General features: G+C 37.7%; 1 protein-coding gene across 9 annotated transcripts; it reads right to left on the reverse strand.

The window, feature by feature from the left end:
* Window positions 1-3,480: 3,480 nt before the first annotated feature.
* On the reverse strand, window positions 3,481-13,160 carry LOC133724705 (pentatricopeptide repeat-containing protein At3g22690-like). 9 transcript variants are annotated; one of them, XR_009853920.1, is made up of 5 exons: window positions 8,662-9,767; window positions 8,125-8,293; window positions 7,691-7,893; window positions 6,295-7,166; window positions 3,481-3,955 (listed from the first exon to the last, which is right to left on the reverse strand). XR_009853920.1 is itself a non-coding variant. In XM_062151525.1 (5 exons), exon 1 carries the CDS (start codon window positions 12,695-12,697, stop codon window positions 10,151-10,153), a length of 2,547 nt encoding a protein of 848 aa, XP_062007509.1. In that variant the 5' UTR covers window positions 12,698-13,160; the 3' UTR covers window positions 6,112-7,166; window positions 7,691-7,893; window positions 8,125-8,293; window positions 8,662-9,661; window positions 9,778-10,150. The 9 variants fall into 9 exon arrangements, 8 of the variants coding, with proteins under 8 accessions (XP_062007509.1, XP_062007506.1, XP_062007505.1 ...); XM_062151525.1 differs by lacking the exon at window positions 3,481-3,955 and adding an exon at window positions 9,778-13,160 and having other exon boundaries at window positions 6,112-7,166; window positions 8,662-9,661; XM_062151522.1 differs by lacking the exons at window positions 3,481-3,955; window positions 6,295-7,166 and adding an exon at window positions 9,778-13,160 and having other exon boundaries at window positions 8,662-8,952; window positions 9,460-9,661.
* Window positions 13,161-20,567: the final 7,407 nt, after the last annotated feature.

Here is a 20,567-nt window from a genome sequence, read left to right on the forward strand (position 1 = left end):
GCTTAATTCTTATTGTGGGTACAGTTGTGGGTTGTGATCTGTAGTGATTGATAAATGAGTTGAGGTGGCATGATTTTGGCAACCGCGTTATGTTGAGGGAAATGAGTATGATTTCCTAATTGTGCCGTTGAGGCAAAGGAATAGTGATCTAATAGATTGTGGAGACGTAAAATGAATTGAGAGACAGAGCATGTGGGTTTTTAGTTTGGTTGAAATTGTTGAGCATGTTATTGATTAATTTGAACTTGACGTTTTGTTGTGATAATTGCATATTGTTTTGTTAAGCTAAGATGGTGAAAGCATGTATTTTGTGGAATTAAATATTATTGCTTTAATTATCTCACGAGCTGAGAAATTATAAGCATGAGTGACATGAGTCACTTTATTTGAGTTTACTCATACGGGCTGAAAAGCTTACCGGTTTGTTGTTTACATTCCCGGTGCACTATTCTATGGTGTATGTGTTATTGTGCAGGTTAAAATATCGGGTGATCGTTATCGAAGCTAAGGTGGACTTTCCGTCACGTGGGTGTAGAAGGGCGCTTATACTTGTAGTCTTCCGCTGTGTAGTGAGTTGGTGAGAGTGGTTACACGTTGAATTGATATTCAGTATAATTTGTAAACTATTGTAATGTAATATGTGACTCTAAAGAACGAGTCGGTATTGACATTGTGAGTTCAGTTTGTTTGGTGCTTAGTTTATATGAAAAATTTTCTAAGAGTCTTCTTGTGATTGTTTGTTCTCGCGTTTCAGATTTGAATTCCTTTATTCAAAATTCAGGGCGTGATAACAAGGTTGCTCATCGCTTACAAAAACAAGCCTTAAAAATTAATCAGTCTTTCATTTGTTTAGAATCAGGGCCTCCTAAGCTCCATCAATGTGTCAACATGGATTTTGAGTTGAAGTCTAAAATTGTAAGGCCGCTATCTAAATCCTCGTTGGAGTTGATAGTTGTCATTTTAACTTTCGGTAAAATGATTACCTATATTTATCTAGGAAGTTTGAGTAGTTATATTTCTATCTCCTATTTTCTTTTCCCTTTTTTCAAACGATAATTTATTATTTGATAAAACATTTGAAATAATTGGTATTGTTGTAGTAAAATTGTAACTTATAGCTATATTTCAGCTTGTTAGTTATTTTACCTCAAAGTATAGTTTATATTGTTGAAAATGCTTGAAAGATATTCTACACCACAAGTTAAATTAATAAAGTTGGAATGGTCGACAAAAATGAGAGATTTACTTTTCTTTAACCTTTTGGTAAGTGTATTGTTGCATATAATGTATATATAATTTTCTTTGTCCTATAAATATAATAAATCTTTTACTCCTAATGGTGATTGAGCTTTTATTTAATATATATATATATATATATATATATATATATATATATATATATATATATAGCCCAATCATCATCATTTAACACATAAGAGTGTAAAAAGACGATCGAGAAAGTGAATATATGTTATATGATGATGATTGGGCTTTCATTTATATATATAGATTTACCTACATGAAAATTCAATTACAAGTATGGAAAGGGTTTGTTAATTTTGTTCAAAATCATAAAAGGGTAAAGGATCAAAAATGGAGAGAGGTTATGGACTTTTCATACTTTTGGTTTTTCAAATTGATTTTTTGATCTCTATTTACTTTTGGTTCGATTGATTTTGCAGTGGCAGCGCTTTTGAAGGCAACATGTGGGAATGCCTCAGAGCTAATTATGGCTATATTTTCTCTAAGCCAGCAGAGAATAGAAGTGGTGAAGCTGTCTCTACTATGTTCCATATTCTCAAACCTTGTGTTAATATATACCCTTTTCTTGATCCTATATATATATATTTCCGGGGAGTTGTTGTACTCGTATGCGATTAATGCCGGTATATATATAATCGTAGCCTTCAAGCTGACGTCTAAATATCTCATTCATATACAGCTTTGACCCCATTCTACATCACCCAATCTTTCTCTTGGTTCTTATGGCTTTTCTTCACTTTATTTGGAGCAAGCTGACTTAAATCTTTAGCTGAGATGATCCTCTAGTTTATTACTTTTATATTTCCAGTCCTAAACAAACCCAAAATGACTGTTATTCAAGTGATGCCAAACCCATCAGTCAAATGATGATGTTATTCATGAATGCCAAACCCGTCATCTTCAGCTGATGAGCCTTTTTTTGTTCTGTTTTTGTTCTTGGCTAGGTAAGTAGTTTATTGCACGTACTTTGTGGTACCATTTGTGTGTTTTCAGTTTTTTTGTTTTCTGTTCAGTGCACTTCTATGTTGGTTTTGATAAGACCAGCTTTTAAACAGATTAGTGCAAAAAAAATACACTAGAAAGACCCATCTCTTGTTCGAGTTACTTAGAAAAGTGATGATCATTTCCATTTAGATATGCAGCTAGAAACACTGATGCATGTTTTCTCTTCGTTACAGAATTTCATTCTAGGTTAATTGTTAGCTCGGTGGATGGGAATACTCGTAAAATACACAAGAAAAGAACTAAGAATAGGTATTCCACCTAAGAAGCTAGTCAATACATGCATCTAAGCTTCTTACAAATTTTGTCTGGTTATCTAAGCTTATATCTCATGCACATTCATTGGGAATTTGCAATTGCTACAGGCAAATATTCCTATTAAAATAACTTGTTACCTTTTCTCTTACTGCTAATATAGTCTCTGCTTTGTTGAAGGATTGGTTGGTATATCTGTTGTCATTGATTGCAAGGTCATTGCACACAACTAATATACTGATGGTTGATTCACAGCATCACCAATTTTTTTTCTGGGATAGATTGGAGTGCAAGGTCAAACAAAATACTTACTTCATATCAGGATTGGAACTTGTGAGTACCTTAATTGAGATATTTTTATTCTGTGATAATTTTAAATTGACATGGTATCTGCCCTCTCTTTCTCTCTCAGATGATTTTAAATTGACTATATTGACACTCTTATTTGTCTTCTATCATTTGGAAGGAGAAGATTTCCTCGTACCTCCGTTTAAGAGGAAAAAAGTTCGCATCGAATGAATCTCTGATCCATACGAGAGGGAAAAGAGGCAGATAATTTTAAATTGACTGGCATTGAAAGCCTTTTTTTTTTCTTAGGCAATGGAGGAATCTGGATGTTGAAACACTTTGTAAAAGAGATGGCATGGTGACCAAATCCAGAGCTCTTGTCATCACTGGAGTAGAAATGAAATGTGGTAGTTTTTCAGAAGTTTGATGGGAATGTTAAACACTGAATTCAGCATCAAGTTATCAATATGATTGAAGCCTAGTCCCGTATATATAGACGCTTTAATCTGGTCATATCAAGTACTTACACTAACTTTGAAGTTAGGATAAGCAAAATAATGAAAACAGCCAATTTCCTCTTTAGACAATGTTTATCTCTAACACGTACTAGAATTGAAGTTCTTTACCTCCAAATGCAATTACATATTATCTACAAGTGTGCAAGTTCAACTCTTGATCAAAATATTATGTTGAGTTTATACATATCTATACGCAAGGAAGTAATTTATACACAAGTTCTATACAATGAAAGTAGTTTAAACATGACTTCTACAAGGAAAATATTTACATGAAAGGAATAGATCCACAACAAGATTAAGGAATTCTATAAATGGATTTCTGCACAAACCAGCACAAGGTTTGTGCTTGTAAGCAAGGTAGTCTTGAACAACAATTAAACATGAACATTCCAAGAAAGGCTTTTACTTTGAGCTGTAAAAACATTACAAAACTGACATGGCGGAATTTGGTTGGAATTTGCTTTCCCAAAATTCACTTTTGGATTGGAGCAGTTATACATCAGATGCATCCCAACATGGCTATTAATCTCAATTTGTTCAAGACACTACATTTTCTCCTTCTGAAGTTATGATGTCACTCGAGGGCAAATTGTCAACAAGAGCAAGTAACAATAAGAGATCTCAAGTACCTGCAGCAAAAGCAAGAAATTGATGTATTAATTCAAAAACATGAATGCTTTAACTAATAACGAAATCACAAGTTAACATATCATCTGTATTATTAGTTTATTATGAAAAAACAAAATGAACTCAGTGCACATAAACATCCAGAGACAGATGAGTTCACAAACCATAAAAGGAAAGATAACCCAAGGCCCAAGCTCATATCCACAAAATGCTAGACAAAACTAGCAAACACAAACTAGAAGAACATATAAATGGAGAAAGAAACGAAGACTTAAATTTCATAACATACTTCTATTATAGTTAAACAACCCAACTTGGAGGAAAATAAGGAAATGAATACTTTCCCACATCTCATTTATATTGACAATGGAGGAATTATGGTTCTCCCATTTACCCTACTACAGTACAAAGTTAACAACATAGGAAAGCTAAATATAGCAAATTGATCTCAAATTGTGATTGATGCCATTATATCAATATCTCCTCGCTGCAAAAGTGACTTCACAGACAAGGAAGTCTAATTCAGCCTCACAAGAACAGGTTACTACTAATTAAGGAAAACTCATAAAAAATACTTTGTGAATACTTAAGTTACATCTTCTGTTTCTTCAAATGGTATAAGGTCATAAGTCACAACAAGCATAGCTACATCATCATTATCGTTTTACAAGAAATTTACATGCAGCTTTTACAACATAATGAGCTGGGCCATGTATGACACAGATATTCTCTGATTTTTATATGACTAGCTTCCAAGGATAAAAATAAACTTCAAAGAATAACAAATTTAGTCGATTCATCTTGAGATCTAGAGGAACAATAGCAACATTTGCAATGATTAAGTGTTCAAACCTGTCTATGTGGTAAAGATGATTCCAATCTTTAGGCACTTTGTTATGTGGTAAATGAATGCCAAAGAACACGGTCTAACAGTAGCAATTGATTACATAGTTGCAGCTCTGTAGATATCCCACCGCTAACTAATGACTAAAGCAACCTTTTTAGACCAATCCGGCACATGCTGTAGCATGTTTTTATTAGTACAATATGGTCTACCAAGATTCTAAAACTTCTACATAAGATGAGAAAATTATGATGGTGTAAAATAAGGTCTGCAGAACACATATTTCACACCAGTGGATAATAATATTTGAGAAGGCAAACAAATCACAGTGGTGCTGAACAAGTACAAAGGACTAAAAGAAATGAACAAAAAAAAAATAGGACATACAGACGAAGTAAGACTAAAAAGCCCATGGACAGAAATGCGTTGTGATCTCGTTTCTGTATCCCCTGTTCCAAGCTGTCCATATTCTTTGTTATAAGTGTCATCTGCTTTCTGCGTGCCCCCCCCCCCCCCCCCCCCCCGGGGGGTTTGGGGGTTATTTGTGGGGGGGGGGGGGTCGTGCGTGAAATGCCCCCTATCCCCTATTAAAGAGCTTGACTGCTACTCAGAGGACTATATATATATATACATATCCATCACTCATCTTAGACCAAAAACTGAACTCTAGCAAAATCATTTACAAGCAAGAGCCTTGTAACCACTTTGCACAGCAACATATAGCAGAACACATTCGACCTATTATCATGTAGAAAATAACTAGAAATGTTCTCATGTCTCTAGCAAATGTTTAAAACTATGCATGCAAATAATAAGTTGCATAAGTTGCTGAAATTTGCACAAGGGTAATTGGCTGGGTTTCACATATGCAGTTGCAGTCAAAGACAACATATCCCCACAGAAGTCACAAAACACAAAACCCTGAGAATTAGCCATTGTTGGAAGTGAACCTATTCAAAGAGGTAAAATGCATGAGACATTTGCCAAAAAATTGCATTTGGATAATTTATTCAAACAGCTAATGTGCCCACTAATGTTTGATTCCTAAAAGATCCAATGAATCAAAATTTTCTAACCTATAGGTTGATTCATTGCCCACAAATTTTCTAACCCATCTCTCTGATTTTGTATAAAAAGAGGAAAGAAGCTTACCTTTGAATTTGATTGCAGCTCTGGGAGCAGCCCCTATAACTTGGCATATGTAAGCAAAGTGAGAATTCCCGGGGTTTGTTAAAATGGGATTAAAAAGAGTTTTAATGACCTGCTCTGGGATTCAAGAGCAGTGAGACTTCCCAGGAATTGAAAAGATATCAAAAAAATGACAACCCATATTGGTCAATACTCATTCACTCAAAATGTACAAATGCCTCCCTCATGTAATCAAAAGCAAACTATGCTACCCATCAAAAACAAAGAGCTAACCATCAATATTGATCAAGTGATGGTTACAAAAACAATAAAGAAAATAAATTAATTACAAGAGGTGGTACGTGGAACCTGATCCCATTCCCATCATGAAAACCCAGCAGCCGAAGCTTAAGACCCAGCTTTTCTCACCATCATCTTCCTCATCTTCTGGTTTGTAATCTTCCCAAATAATCAACACAACCGATAATCATTTATAGGACATTTAATCATTGAATTGAATTGATCGAATTTTTAGGGTTCAGGAAGCACTTGTTTTTCTGCTTTGCAGGATGAGGGATGACGAGGGAGAAGACATTTGCAGGTTGATGGTTTCTTCTAACTGGACCTTTTATCACCTCCTTCATGCAGCTGCCTCTCTCCTTCTCCCCTAAAAGCCCCTGTGGTAACTTCATACTTTACAGTTTCATCTTCCCTGTCCTATGTGAGTTGACGCGGTCAATCTAACGGAAATCCTGACGGCATCTGTTGGTCTACAATTCAGTTGGTTCATTGAGACAAGGCCATTGCTAAGAGCATCCAAGCCATTATATTACCCAACAACAAAAGATACTTTAACTGAATTTTGAGTGAGAAGAATACCAATGCCAAAGTTTTATTTCAAGTCTCACTCCTGAAGCACTTCAATAAAAAGAATGTTATAATTGCTTTGACACCTCGCTGCATTTTTCCACAGCTGCCGGCTCCTGAATGTATTGCTTGTCTTGTAGTAGATAGTTCCATGCTTGGACACAAATTGAGTTGCATGGCAAGCCTTAGATTACAACTGATGCCTAACCTTGGTGACAAAGATGATCTTAGATTCACTATTGCGCAGGCAGATCCATAGATGAAACAGAGGCGAAAAATGCAGGTAGAGCAGACCTCTCGATGGCCACAGGGCCCATATGCGACCCATTTAACTGTCTCCGCACAGACAGCACAGGTATTTCTTCTTCTCTTTTCTGCCAAAAAGTAGTTATTGGTGTCAAAACAATAACCCACACAGTAAAAAGCATAAACTGATAAACCTTTAAAATCTAAACTATGGTCTAAAGCTTAACGGAATCACGTCATAGAATCTAAAATCCCTCACAGTTATCCACGTTCTCCTAAGTCTATGCATTTGATGCTAAAACCCAAACTCATTAATCTGACTTAAAATTTAAAAACGGCTACAGAATAGTCTAAGTTTAGTGAAAACATATTGTTGAAACCTCTTTCACAAATTGCTTTTCTCCCATGTATGAAACAGTAATGCATTTGTATACAAACATAGCCAAAACAAAACCCACTAATCCCAAACCCCTAATTAAGGTAGGTAAATTTCATTTCAAGCAAAACCCAGCAAAATTACAATTCTTTCACCTCCACGCCCCTGTCCCATAAACATTACCAGCTAAAACCTGTGGTAATGCAACCAAAGGTACATTTCATTTCAAGCAAAACCTAGAAACCTACTTCCAATGAAAAACAAAGAGAGCAGAACCTGTTGAGAATCTTTCGTAGATGTGAGCCCAAAGAAAGTCAGTGAAATGGCGCGAAGAATCAGAATCATTCCCATCTTCTATGCTTTTCTTGTCCTTCTCCTCATCATCTTCTTCTTCACTGTTAATGTAAAAACTGCAATCCGACACCGAGTTCTTCATCTCCTTCTCCTTATTCAAATCGTCCTCTCAAATGCTTACCCTTCTGCAAAACACACCCACAAATCAATCACAGCTTTCTTCAGATTTATGGTCAATTATCAGATTTGAAAACAAAGTTAGGCTTATAACACATTGCTTTGTTTGACAGAAATTGTACCAAAAACAGAAAACTATTCAAATTTCCAGCTAGCTAAATAAGCTTATATCGCACTAATACAGCTCAGACTAAAATCACACAAAGAAATAAGAGACCAAAAATGTGAAAAATGCATACCATGAAAGAAAAGACCAAACATTTTTGAGGGAATTGGAATTAGAATATACTCATATTGTTAGAGACACACTGAAACACGTTCTCCCATGGCTTTTAGACTGTGACAAGCCCTAAAACTCTTCTGGCTTTTGGGATTATAAAGCTGCAAACTTGAAAATCAGCTCCAAACCTGAAAATGAATCAAACATAGAAATCCTTCACATCAGCAACAATTTTCTTCAATAGGAAAATGCATTAAAATAGACTTGTGTACAATGAATGCACAGTTTCAATTATGTTCAAATATACCTATGAAATATGACTAAAGGCAATTATACCCCCCCAATTTGATTTAATCATGGTAAGGCAATTAAACCTTCTAATCCAACTGCATCATAATACTTCCATGTGAATCAAAAGCCACCGCAAACCAGGACTCTTGGTTGTGTCATTCCAATTCCATATGTGTAAAGCAATTGGAATAAGTAAATCAAATCGTATATCATTTCCAAAAGTAATGCATCTGAAATTACAAAACCAAGCTAATTGATTACTTACAGTGTTTATTCTCACAGACCCAAATCGCAGGCAAATCCCAAAGCTGCAGAGATATTAAGCGCCTCAAACAGCTGTCCCTGATTTGCATCACCATCTCCATAAAGCGCAAACGTCACCGTTTTGTCCTTAGAGTACTTCTGCGCAAAAGCCAAGCCACATCCGAGCGGAACCTGAGCTCGGACGATACCGTTGCCCTTTAATTGAATTCACTTCTTAAACTGAAAGTATGCTTTGCATATAAATTGAACTGAAAGGATCTAACTTCCAGGGTGCAGAAGGAATGTGTATTTACTGAAAAAATAGAGTGACTTATAAGTATCGGTTTGCAAAGTAACTCCTAACTTATAATTTAAACTGAAAGGAGCTAACTTCCAGGGTGCATATAAGCAACTATCAGTATGCAAAGTATCAGTGTATATGAAAGTATGCTTTGCATATAAGTTGCTTTCACTTCTTAAACTGAAACTATCAGACAAAGTATGCTTTTAAATGAAGAACTATCACATGCTTCAATTGAATTCACTTCTTATATATACTTTGTCTGATAGTTATCAGTTTAAAGAACTAACTTCCAAGGTGCAGAAGGAATGTGTTTTTCCTAAAAAATTAAATGAATCATAATCAAATTTATTAACTAGATAACAAATCAACTAAACTTATGTTCCAGAGAACTGAAGATTGTAAATGAAAGTTTTGAAGGTACAACTTGAGCATATATAAATCCAGGTCTCAAATGTCTTCCTAATTGACGACATCAGTGAACAAAAACAAAAAATAAAACCCAGAAAGAATCAAAACCATAATCCAGCTGAGGACGTTCACGCCCATTTTCAGAGTAAATCCACTGAATGAGCTGATGTTGCCAGCTCTATCTGAGTAGTTTGCTGATCAGAAAGCTTTTTGGACCAAAATGAGCAATCCAAAACAAAACCAGCCCCAAAAACCTCCCCCAATGCAAGCTGCACTATAAGGCAGTCACAAAACAATATGGCTGCAGAATCTGAGGAAAAAAAAAAGAAGAGGAAAACCAACCCTGAAAAATATTGGAATTTTTGAATAGCTCTTGCACTTTTTAGCTTAAAGTCTAAAGATTGTTTTCAAGTCTCAGCTACAAACCTCTCTGTCTCTGAAAGAATACATATGAATGAATGGCATTCTTGTCGGAACTCTGAAGTGGAAGGGTACGGTTGGTCATATCCATTCTGTTGGCATACTAGGTGAACCCCTGTGATTGCAGCTTCAGGCTCAAGGGCTTGATTGGTCTGATATACAACGCTTGTTTTCTCAGCCGAGTAGTCGATGAGTTTGGACAATGGCAATGGAAGATGATGGGTTGTGCATATTGCCCCTGCAGTATGGCTCAATCATAATGGAGGCATAATTGGATTGTGTAATTAACACAATATGATCACGGCAGTGCAGATCAAAAGCAATAGACAATGGGAGTGAACACTAATTGGGGGAGAGTTCTCTTCAAATCATAATTCTATTACCAGTAATCACTGCAAGAGCACAGGCCCTGACTAAAGAAATGGAACCTGTTGTTATCTCGAACAATAATTTCCCTGTCATATATTCTTGATACTAATTTGGCAAAAGAGTGACAATCAGAACACATTCTCAGATTCTTCACCACACGAATTGGCACTCCTTGCCCCGTACCTATAAGCCCAAAAGCTATGGCCACTTTCTCACTATGTCGACTGAGCAAGTACTCTTTCTCCTTCTCATCAACATCAAGCAGGACATTGTTGAGATCAGGAATGTGACCAGCATCTCTGAGTCTGCTGTTTATTTCTTGCAACATCAACGCAATGTGGCTCCTCTCTGTGTGTGTATCAGTATCACCACCGGAGGTAAACTCATGAATCACTCCATTAACTTCAATGGAACTGGATCCGGGTACCTTCTGAATCCCTCTCTCTTTCAACTGTAGCCTCACTTTTGCAACGTCTGCCCATTTCCCAGCTGATGCATATATGTTTGAGAGAAGCACATGAATACCAGTCCTCTGAGTGGTCAACTTTGATATCTGTTCAGCTGCATATGTTGCCATTTCGACGTTTTTGTGGGTTCGACAAGCAGCCAAGAGAGTGCCCCAAATGACATCATTGGGTTCCATTGGCATGCACTTTATCAGATCGACAGCTTCTTCCAAGAGCCCGGCTCGGCCTAGTAGATCGACCATGCAACCGTAATGAACGATATGAGGGGAAATGCCATGGACCAACTGCATTGACATAAAAATGTTCCGCCCTTGTTCCAAAAGACCAACATGGCTGCATGCTGTTAGTACTGCCACAAAGACTACTTCATCTGGTTTCACCCCTTGCTTAAGCATGTCATCAAAAAGTTCTAGAGCACGTTTCCCATTTCCCTCCATGGCCATTGCTCTGATGGCTGCAGTCCAAGCAGAAACATCTCTCCTTGCCATTGTATTGAACACTTTCATTGCACTTTGAGGATCACCACATTTAGCAAACATGTCAACTAAGGCTGTCCCAAGCCGCATATCACATTTGATTTCGTTTTTTTCAATATAAGCATGAGTCCACTTTGCAAGATCAAGAGCTCCTAAATATCCGCAGGCAGATGCAACCTCCACCATGGTCACCCTATCTCCTTTTACTCCCTCGGTCTGCATCACCCGGAAAAGTTCAATTGCTTCCTCAAACTTGCTCTCTTGGACCAGAGCACCAATCATAGTGTTCCAAGAGACGAGATCACTCTTAGGCATCTCATTGAAAATTTCCCAAGCTGACTTCACATCGCCACTTCTTATGAAACCAGAAATCAAGGAGTTCCATGATACTACAGTCTTATTCGACATATTGTCAAAAATTATGCAGGCCAGCTCTTGTTGGCCGCACTTCATGTACATGTCAATCATGGCATTACAAATGGTATCCCAACCTTCTAGTCCATTCCTTAGAACATAACCATGGCAACACTTACCTGAGAGAGAATCACTTAATTGTGCGCAAGCTGAAATTGCAGCTAACATGGTAACCTTGTCGGGTCTTAGGCCCTGTTGTAGCATTTCACCCGCAACAGAAACTGCTTCACTAGCCAGTCCCTGGCGCACATAATTTGACAAAATCGTGTTGTAAAGAACCAAGTTTTTATCCACACATTCATCAAAAAGCCGCTTTGCGGCATCAGTAGCTCCACATTTCATGTACATATCAACAAGTGAATTCACCATAAGCATATTAGTCTTGAGTCCAGACTCCCCAATGTAAGCGCACACTCTCTCACTCAACGCAACATCCTTCAACTTTGCACAAGCAGAAATGGCACACACCATAGTCACCGAATTGGGCTTAACACCGGCAGCCACCATCTCGAAAAACAAAGAAACAGCCTGCTTTGGCATATTCCTCCTACCATAACCACAAATCAAACTAGTCCACGACACGATGTTTCTCTCAAGCATTTCATCAAACACCTTCTGGGCATAATCCAAGTGCCCACATTCTGCATAGAAATGAATCAAAGAATTCCCAATAAACACATCTTCCTCCAAACCCATCTTCACAAGCGACCCGTGCAGCTGAACCCCTTCACAGAAAGCCACAATCTTTGAGCACGCGCTCAGTGCAAACGGAAATGTGAACTTATCCGGCAAAACACCCTGAAGCACCATCTGAACATAGAGCCCAATAGCCTCCTCACAAAGCCCAGCACTAGAGTAACCCCTTATGAGAGAATTATACATGAACAATACACCCTTTGTTTCTTCTTCTTCTTCTTCAAGAAACAAGTTAAAGGCTTTCCGGGCATAATCTAAGCTTTCGAAGGTGCCCATTTCGGCGCATGCGCTAATTAGCTTGGTGACATTAGAGGGTGTGTGACTGAGGCCTGTCTTAGTGATGTGACAGTGAAGTTGCTTCACTTGGTTTATGGTTTTACAGTTTCTTAGTGACCCAGTTGGGGAAGTGTCCTTGGCTATGGCTTTGGGTTCGTTTTGGTTAGTGGGAGCTATGAAACTTGGGGTGGCTGAGACCAGAGGACTCAGCTGAAGCATTGCGGCCATGGTTGATGGGTCTGTTTGCCTATTTGGGGTGGCAACCAATTATCAACTAACTTAACTGCAATGCTTTAAGAAATTATGGACTCTATGATGCCTCTGTTTTATGAGTTGAGAGGGCAGCGTTCCTATTATTCTTACCTTTAAGTGGCTCACAAAACATGGTTTCTTTTCTTTATCATTACTTACACTTTAGTCAGGGCCAGCAACGGGTACCATACATAGCAACACTATCATTTATTCAGTTCTCCAAACAAATGTTTTCTTTCTTCACTAGATAACCCCCCGTTTTGTTATAGTCGTTCACTAGATAATTCTCGCAATCTGATTTTGATGCGAAGCGGATGGAGGTGGTGAACCAGAAGGAGCTAGCATGGGGAATCACTTCGACGAAGGGAATGGGGTGTGTTAGGATGCTGGATCCTAACCTTGCAGAGAGAGTAATAAAATCTAAGGCTAAGCTAAGAAATGCAAAAGCTATATTTTCATTGATGACTTTCTTTACAAGAGACAGGGATATGTAGCTGGAACATGACACGTGTCAAGCAGCTATTCGAGACTTCTCACAACATATTCCTTCTACAATGACTAAACGGTGCGCAGCACTACTAAGTAAAACAGTGCATTTTAAGTAGCATAAGTAGACTCCTGATGGCAACAAGAAAGACAATACTTGGTTCCCTAACAACTCATCCCCCCTAAAATAAACCTAACCTCAAGTTTAACCTGTGTAACAGTGCAGATCCTGCATCGATCATTCGCTCTCACTATCAACACAAACAACACGTCCAACTTCGTTTTCAACACCAGTATCAGTAGCAGCAGCATGCTCAATTCCAGCAGTATTTTCAGCTGCAGTGTCAACACCAGTAGCATTTGTAGCTTCGTTGTCAGCAGTTGCAGCATTTGGATCAAACCTGAGAAACGTATGCATAATTTTATCAACATCTTCCCAAGTGGCCACTTCTGAAGAAGTTCCAAACCAATTAATCAACCACTGCTTAATTGTACTCCCTTATTTCCTAATTATCCTGCTTTGCAACACAGCCAGTGGCTCCCAATTTGGATTCTCAGGGTCAGTGATGTAAGGCAGATTGGACTCCACAGAGGCTGAGTCCCCTAGCTTCTTTTTCAGTAATGATACAAGAAGAATTTTGTTGTGGCAGGTAGGTTTAGCCTGTAATTAAGCAACTTGTCCAACTTTCTCATTGATCTCAAAATGGCCATAGAACTTAGGTGAAAGCTTATGGAACTCATTTCCATGCACTAGATGTTGCCTATATGGCTGTAGCTTAAGATACACCCAGTCTCCCACAGTAAATTCTTTTTCAGTGTGCCTTCTGTCATAAAAACCTTTCATCCTTGACTGAACTAACTGTAAATTCCTTCTTAACAAAGCCAACAACTCATCTCTCTACCTCAGTTGTTGGTCCACATAAGCCACAGCAGTAGAACTAGGTAAGTAAGGGATTATTGATGGTGGTGCATACCCATACAATGCCTGGAATGGAGTTGATCATCTGAATGGCAGAATGATGGGCAGTGTTGTACAACCATTCTGCCTAAGGAAGAGCTTGTACCCAAGTATGTGGCTTCTCTCCAATCACACACCTCAAGTACTGTTCCAATGTCCTATTCAAGTTCTCAATTCGACCATCAGTCTGTGGATGGTATGCAGATGACTTGCTTAACTTGGTATCTTGAATCTTGAAGAATAATTCCCAAAATAAACTAAGAAAGATTGGATATAGATCAGACATTATATTCTCAGGCATTTCATGTAGCCAGAATATCTCATGCACAAACATATTTGCCAAAGTTGCAGCTGTATATGGGTGTGCCATAGGCATAAAGTGAGCAAACTTTGTAAGTCTATCTGCTACAACAACCCAAATAACTATTTTTCCCTCAGATTCTGGTAATCCATCATTAAAATCCATGGATATGTCTGTTCAAGCCTTCTCTAGTATGGGGTTAGGCTGGAATAAACCTGGTGGCAATATGGTTTCATAGTGATTCATTTGGCAAGTATCACAGTAGGCAATGAATTGCTTGATATCCTTCAGCATTCCAGTTCATGCAAAGGTTCTATATATCCTCTTATAAGTCTTGGTCCTTCCGGCATGTCCCCCAAGGAGGCCTCCGTGCAATTCTGTCATGATTCTTTCTCTCCACATATCACACTTAGGAACAAAAATTATGTCCTTGTAGTAAAGCTATGAGTTGCACAAAGAGTAGTGTTTCCTACCATCAGGTTGTTGCTGCAGTTCAACCATTATTGCAGCAACCTTAACATCCTTTAAGCAGGCCTAATAAATCTCAACAACAAACTTGTGTACAGGTTGAGATACACCAATGAGCTGATACAAGTTACCTTTTCTAGAGAGAGCATGTGGTGCAATATTGTTCTTTCTAGACTTGTAATGGATGCAGTAATCATACCCCATTAATTTAAGTAACCACTTCTGATGTGATGGAGTTGTGATCTTTTGCTTCAAAAAATATTCAATGGTTCTATGATCAGTGAAGATACTAAAATGATGGCTTAACAAGTAAGGCCTCCAATGTTCCACTCCAAATACCACTGCTAACATCTCCTTATCATACACTGACAATGCTAAATGTTTAGGAGCTAATGCCTTGCTCAAGAAAGTAATGGGATGCCCTTCCTGTGACAGAACTACTCCTATCCCTTTGTCTGAAGCATCACATTCAACAACAAACTCTTTAGTGAAATCAGGAATAGCAAAACTGGAGACTTCTCATAGTATTTCAACACAAAGTGCATAACACTTGCTGCCAAACAGCAGAGAAAAAGCTTGGTCCAAATCAAAATCAAATAAACTTCTATTAAGCCTAGTTGCTAAGTTTAATTGATGCAGCAGAGAGAAAAATTGGTGAGAGTATGAATAGGGTCGGTTGGGGAGTGTTGAGAGATTAAGAAAACATAACGGTTTGGAAGAAACATAGGGTTCTTGGCTGTAGAAGAGAGAAATAGAACGCGGGAGGTTAGGGGAGAGAGACCAAGGCACCAAGCCTTCAATGAAAGTCAATTTTATTTTATTCCAATTTGGTTTGGGTTTACAGTAGGTAGCCATATTAATAGGATTAAAAAAAACATAACCCTTAGACTCCTAGAACACCAAAAGACTCTATTAAAGGCTTATTAATAATAGGGCAAATTACTGGTCACTCCCTCAACTTTTGGGGAGTCGACAGTTCAGTCCCTCGTATCATAATTTTAACAAATAACTCCCTATACATTCAAATCTCACACACTTTGGTCCAAAATGACCATTTTACCCCTAACTTTTTTTTTCTTTTCTTTTTTTTCTATCCTCTCTCTCACTTCCTCTTTTTTTTTTTAATTATTTATTTATTTTCTGTTTATCTCTTCTTCTTCCCCATCTTTCTCCTCCTTCTACTTATCCCTCCTCTCTCCTTTTGTTTATCTCTTCTTCTTCCCCATCTTTCTCCTCCTTCTGCTTATCCCTCCTCTCTCCTTTTGTTTATCTCTTCTTCTTCCCCATCTTTCTCCTCCTTCTGCTTATCCCTCCTCTCTCCTTCTGTTTATCTCCCTCCTCTCTCAAATGATCATCCCCAAACTCTATTACTGCTACTTCTTCGATTTCGCCACCATGAGGCCGCCTCTGCCTCCGCCCCTACACTACTCGTTCTCTGACTTCGCCATTTGCTACTCGTTCTCCGATCTCCTAGCCCACCAAATACTCCGCCGCCATGAGGCCGCCTATGAAAGTAGCTGAAACATCCCCCTTCAACTCGGAGCCCTCACGGGCCCAAACAAACACCAAATTCAATATCTCCTCATCCCTATGAATCTACACAATCACAATTTCACAATCCCAATTTTAAAATCAGATTAGAACAGAAAAATAAGCACCACGGCCATGGTGGTCTGAGGATCTCATCCACGACTAACAAATACTCCGTTGACTCGTGCAGCCACTCCTCGCAAGGTACAACACTCCTCATTGCGTCGTGATCAGCCTCCCACCAGAAAATCACCTTCTTCTCCTCCTTGAATCGGTCGTCCTCCTCCTTCGATTCATCATTGATCATATTGGTCAAATTCGACTGCCGGTTATCAAAGTTGGAGAAGATCAACAACATATCCTCCCTCACCTCCTTCGACGTGTTGCCCAGGCTCTTCATTATATGTTGCGCCGCCGCGAGCACCCGATCCTCGCCTCCTCCACCGCACGCAGCGGCCACTATGCTCGTCATCGTCGTCATCATGAAAGGCTCTGATAAGGTTTGGGAGAGAGAAAATAGAGATCAGACAAGTAAAGAAGCTTGGGATTGGAGATATGGGTGTGAGGCGGAGCGAGGGTTTCGATCTGGGCGTAGAGGACAACAAGAAGAGAAAGGAGGAACAAGAGGGCACGACATTGAGCCAGTGAATGAGGAGAGAGAGAGAGGACGAAGAAGAAAAGATAAACAGAGAAAAAATAAATAATTAAAAAAAAAAAGAGGAAGTGAGAGAGAGGATAGAAAAAAAAGAAAAAAAAAAGTTAGGGGTAAAATGGTCATTTTAGACCAAATTGTGTGAGATTTGAATGTATAGGGAGTTATTTGTTAAAATTATGATACGAGGGACTGAACTGTCGACTCCCCAAAAGTTGAGGGAGTGACCAGTAATTTGCCCTAATAGTAAGACCCTCGAATACTTGAAGACTTAAATAGACATAAAGACTCACTCAAGACCCTTGAGTACTCACCCTAAGATTTAAATATATTCTTAAAAGCACTAGATTCATAATTACTCTTCATAAAACTGAAGAAGGATTCTAGCAAGACCTTTAAACTACCACGGATACTTGGACCAGAAATGATTGAGTTTAGTCTTAGGCTTCTAATGTGGATATTTCTTTTCTAACCAAGTCATTGCTGCTGCATTATTAGCAATAACAAAAGGCAGACTCATAGAATAAGCACACACTTGAGTTGATGAAAACAAAAGAAGTTGATATATATAGCTATAAACCAAACTTGTTTGAATTAAAGAACACAATAGCTGAAGATCTAGGTTTCCCATTAGAGTTTAGTTTTCATTCTTGAATCTTGATAAAAGAGCAAGTTATAAACGATAAACAAGCTTTGTACAAGAGATCAATTTATAGTTGGTGCTGTATCAAAAGGCATTGCTTTAAGATAGCTCTAATGCTTTTCACTTGTTATAAAGGTTTGCAGCAAATCAAATTGGATGCTATAAGATGCAAATGGACCAGAAATAACCAAAGTACGAATTTCTCAAGCATGGCCAAAATGATAACAGATGACAAAAGGAGATCTCCCATCTGTTCTGGAGCTGGGTAGATCAAATCTTTGAAAATGATGACTAATTTAACCATGAAGGTTGAAATATTTTTCATAACAAGAAAGTTCTAACGCACTGCATGTTAGGATAACTTTTTCCTTTATTCCTAGCATGGAAAAACCTTACATATCCCAACAGCAGTGCATCAGAACTTTCTAGTTAATGAAAAATATTTTTCATTAACACAAAAGTTTTAATGTATTGCTATTCAAAAATCTGATTTGCAAATATTGTTTTCCCCTTCTCGACCGTGCAGAAACTAGTTATTGGTAAGCGAAGACGATCTCCTCAAGCAAAAGTTCACCAACAGAAAAGGCTATGGTTTACTTCTATCAAATTGTTGATTTTGAGGAGGGTTTCAACTTTTCTTTTCCTTCTTTGTAGTTCTCGAAGATTGGGGCTCTTGGTAAACAAAAACCATGGAGAAGAGATGGAAGACTACATTGGTTAGGTAACTAAGCATGTTATCTCTCTACGTTTGGTAAAATTTTTATCGAAATTTTCTTTTGGTTTAATTGGTTGTTATACACAATTTTTGGGAATGTTGTTTTCTTGTTTGTTTACACAGACAAAATGCTTAGTATGTAGAGAAGAATTCGTTTTTAACATATAAGATAATGTGATGACCTCAATTTTTTATTATTAATTTCTTGAAATTAATAAAGTCCCAGTTGGTACGAATTCTTGTTCCTATACCTTGTTCGTATGTTAGTCGTGAAATACAAATTATTTCGGATGATTAATTGCTTGGAACGTTTCATTTTTGATAGCTCAAAAGTTTACTTTTTATATGTTACAATTTTGTGAAAACTTTCTTCATGAAAATCGTAGAGCACGTCAATACTAGTTCGTAGATATGTGGCACGCAAAAATCGGAGATCGTATGAAAAAGTTATGGTCAGCGGAAAAACCTTCTATTTTTCCTATAAATAGAAAAATCCAAAAATATTTTCAGAAAATTCTAATTGGTTAGAATTTCCGAAATTTCGAACCTAATTCTCTCTCTAATTCCGACCACCCGACCCGGACCTGCTCGCCCAAACCCAGCTTTATCTTCGCCGTCTGGCGACTTCCGGCGATGCCACCACTGCAGACCGACTCCTCAGGTCGTCCCCATCGTCCCCGCCGAACTGGTTTCCACCGATTCAAGCCGGAAGTTATAGATCAAAAAGCGACAGTTCGGTGACGGTGACTCAACTCTGTTCTGGCCGATTCCTGAGGCGGCTGAACTCGAAAATTACCTACTTTTGAAGTTCTCCTCATCCTGATCACATCCATACAATCCTTGCAACTTGATTTGAGGTGTGGAGCTCGGAATCCTGATTTGAAGTTTTTATCTTTCGGCGATGATCTAGGCTGAATTGGCCTTAGCTTCAGGTATGAAAGTTGTTCCTCTCATCAATATCTACATTCTAGACAATTGGATTGAACTAGTGTGGTAGTTGACCGATGGCGCGTGGAGCCTACGCGCAGCCATTGGCTATTGTGCGTGGCAAAGCATCCGCCCAGTCTTTGGGTTTCTATTTTCGTTGTTGTCTTCTACTCCTCAACACGAGCATGTTGATATATGATTAAACGCATTTCTATCCATGTAATTGTATCTAAAACACTAGAGATTAGTTAATCCTCAAGTCAATTATTATGTAATTGATCCATTTTTATTTATTGTGTAGGAAATAAGCGGAATTGCTGAATTTGAGCGAAAACAGTGCGAAAATGAAGCAAAATGGAATTTTTGATAAAAAGACGAAGTAGGAGCTCCGGTCAACGATGGTCAATATCAGCAAGTGAGAGAAGCCAACCATCCATGATATTTAATTATTCATTTAATTAAATATGGAATGAAGAAGGGGAGGGGCTTAATTAACTGATCAATGACTTAATTGATTAATTAAGGGGGGTGTATTCAATTCAGATTTTAAAAGATTTTGTTTGAGTTTTTATAATCCATGGATTTACTTAATCCACGGATTGTTTAAATTCTATATGGACTCTGATTGATTTTAATGGATTGATTTACTAGTATTTGTTTAGATTTTACAAGTTCTTATGATGTTTTTGATAGGTTATTTTTTTTTTCTTCTTTTTCTTTTTTTTTTTGAAAGGGAAAAAAAAAGTGTATGGATCCAACTATAATGCTAGATCAGTGACAAAAAAGTGTGTGTGTGTCTATATATATATATATATATATATATATATATATATATATATATAATCTACCATTCTTTATGTTGTGTATAATGATATATGAATAATAAGAGAAAACTAATCAACCAAAATGTTACACAAAAAATAAAGTAGTAAACTAATGACATAATTTATTTCATATCTAATTTACAAAAGAAACATGTGTGTATGTAACGGCCTATTCTGGTTTTAGATGAATATATGTATATATATCAGCACCCGGCTTCGGGTTTGATTCAAAAAAAAGAAACATGTCTGTACGTATCATCTTAACAATACCATTGAAAGTGAGCTTAATTAGCTAGAAGGATTAAGGCTTCCAGAGCTATAGTGATAAAAATAAAAATAAAT

Source organism: Rosa rugosa, chromosome 1 (assembly GCF_958449725.1).
Source record: "Rosa rugosa chromosome 1, drRosRugo1.1, whole genome shotgun sequence".
Classification (NCBI taxonomy): Eukaryota; Viridiplantae; Streptophyta; class Magnoliopsida; order Rosales; family Rosaceae; genus Rosa; species Rosa rugosa.

What these genes read in the sequence shown, in the direction of transcription:
- LOC133724705 (XM_062151525.1), bottom strand. Translation starts at nt 12,697, where the DNA reads ATGGCCGCAATGCTTCAGCTGAGTCCTCTGGTCTCAGCCACCCCAAGT.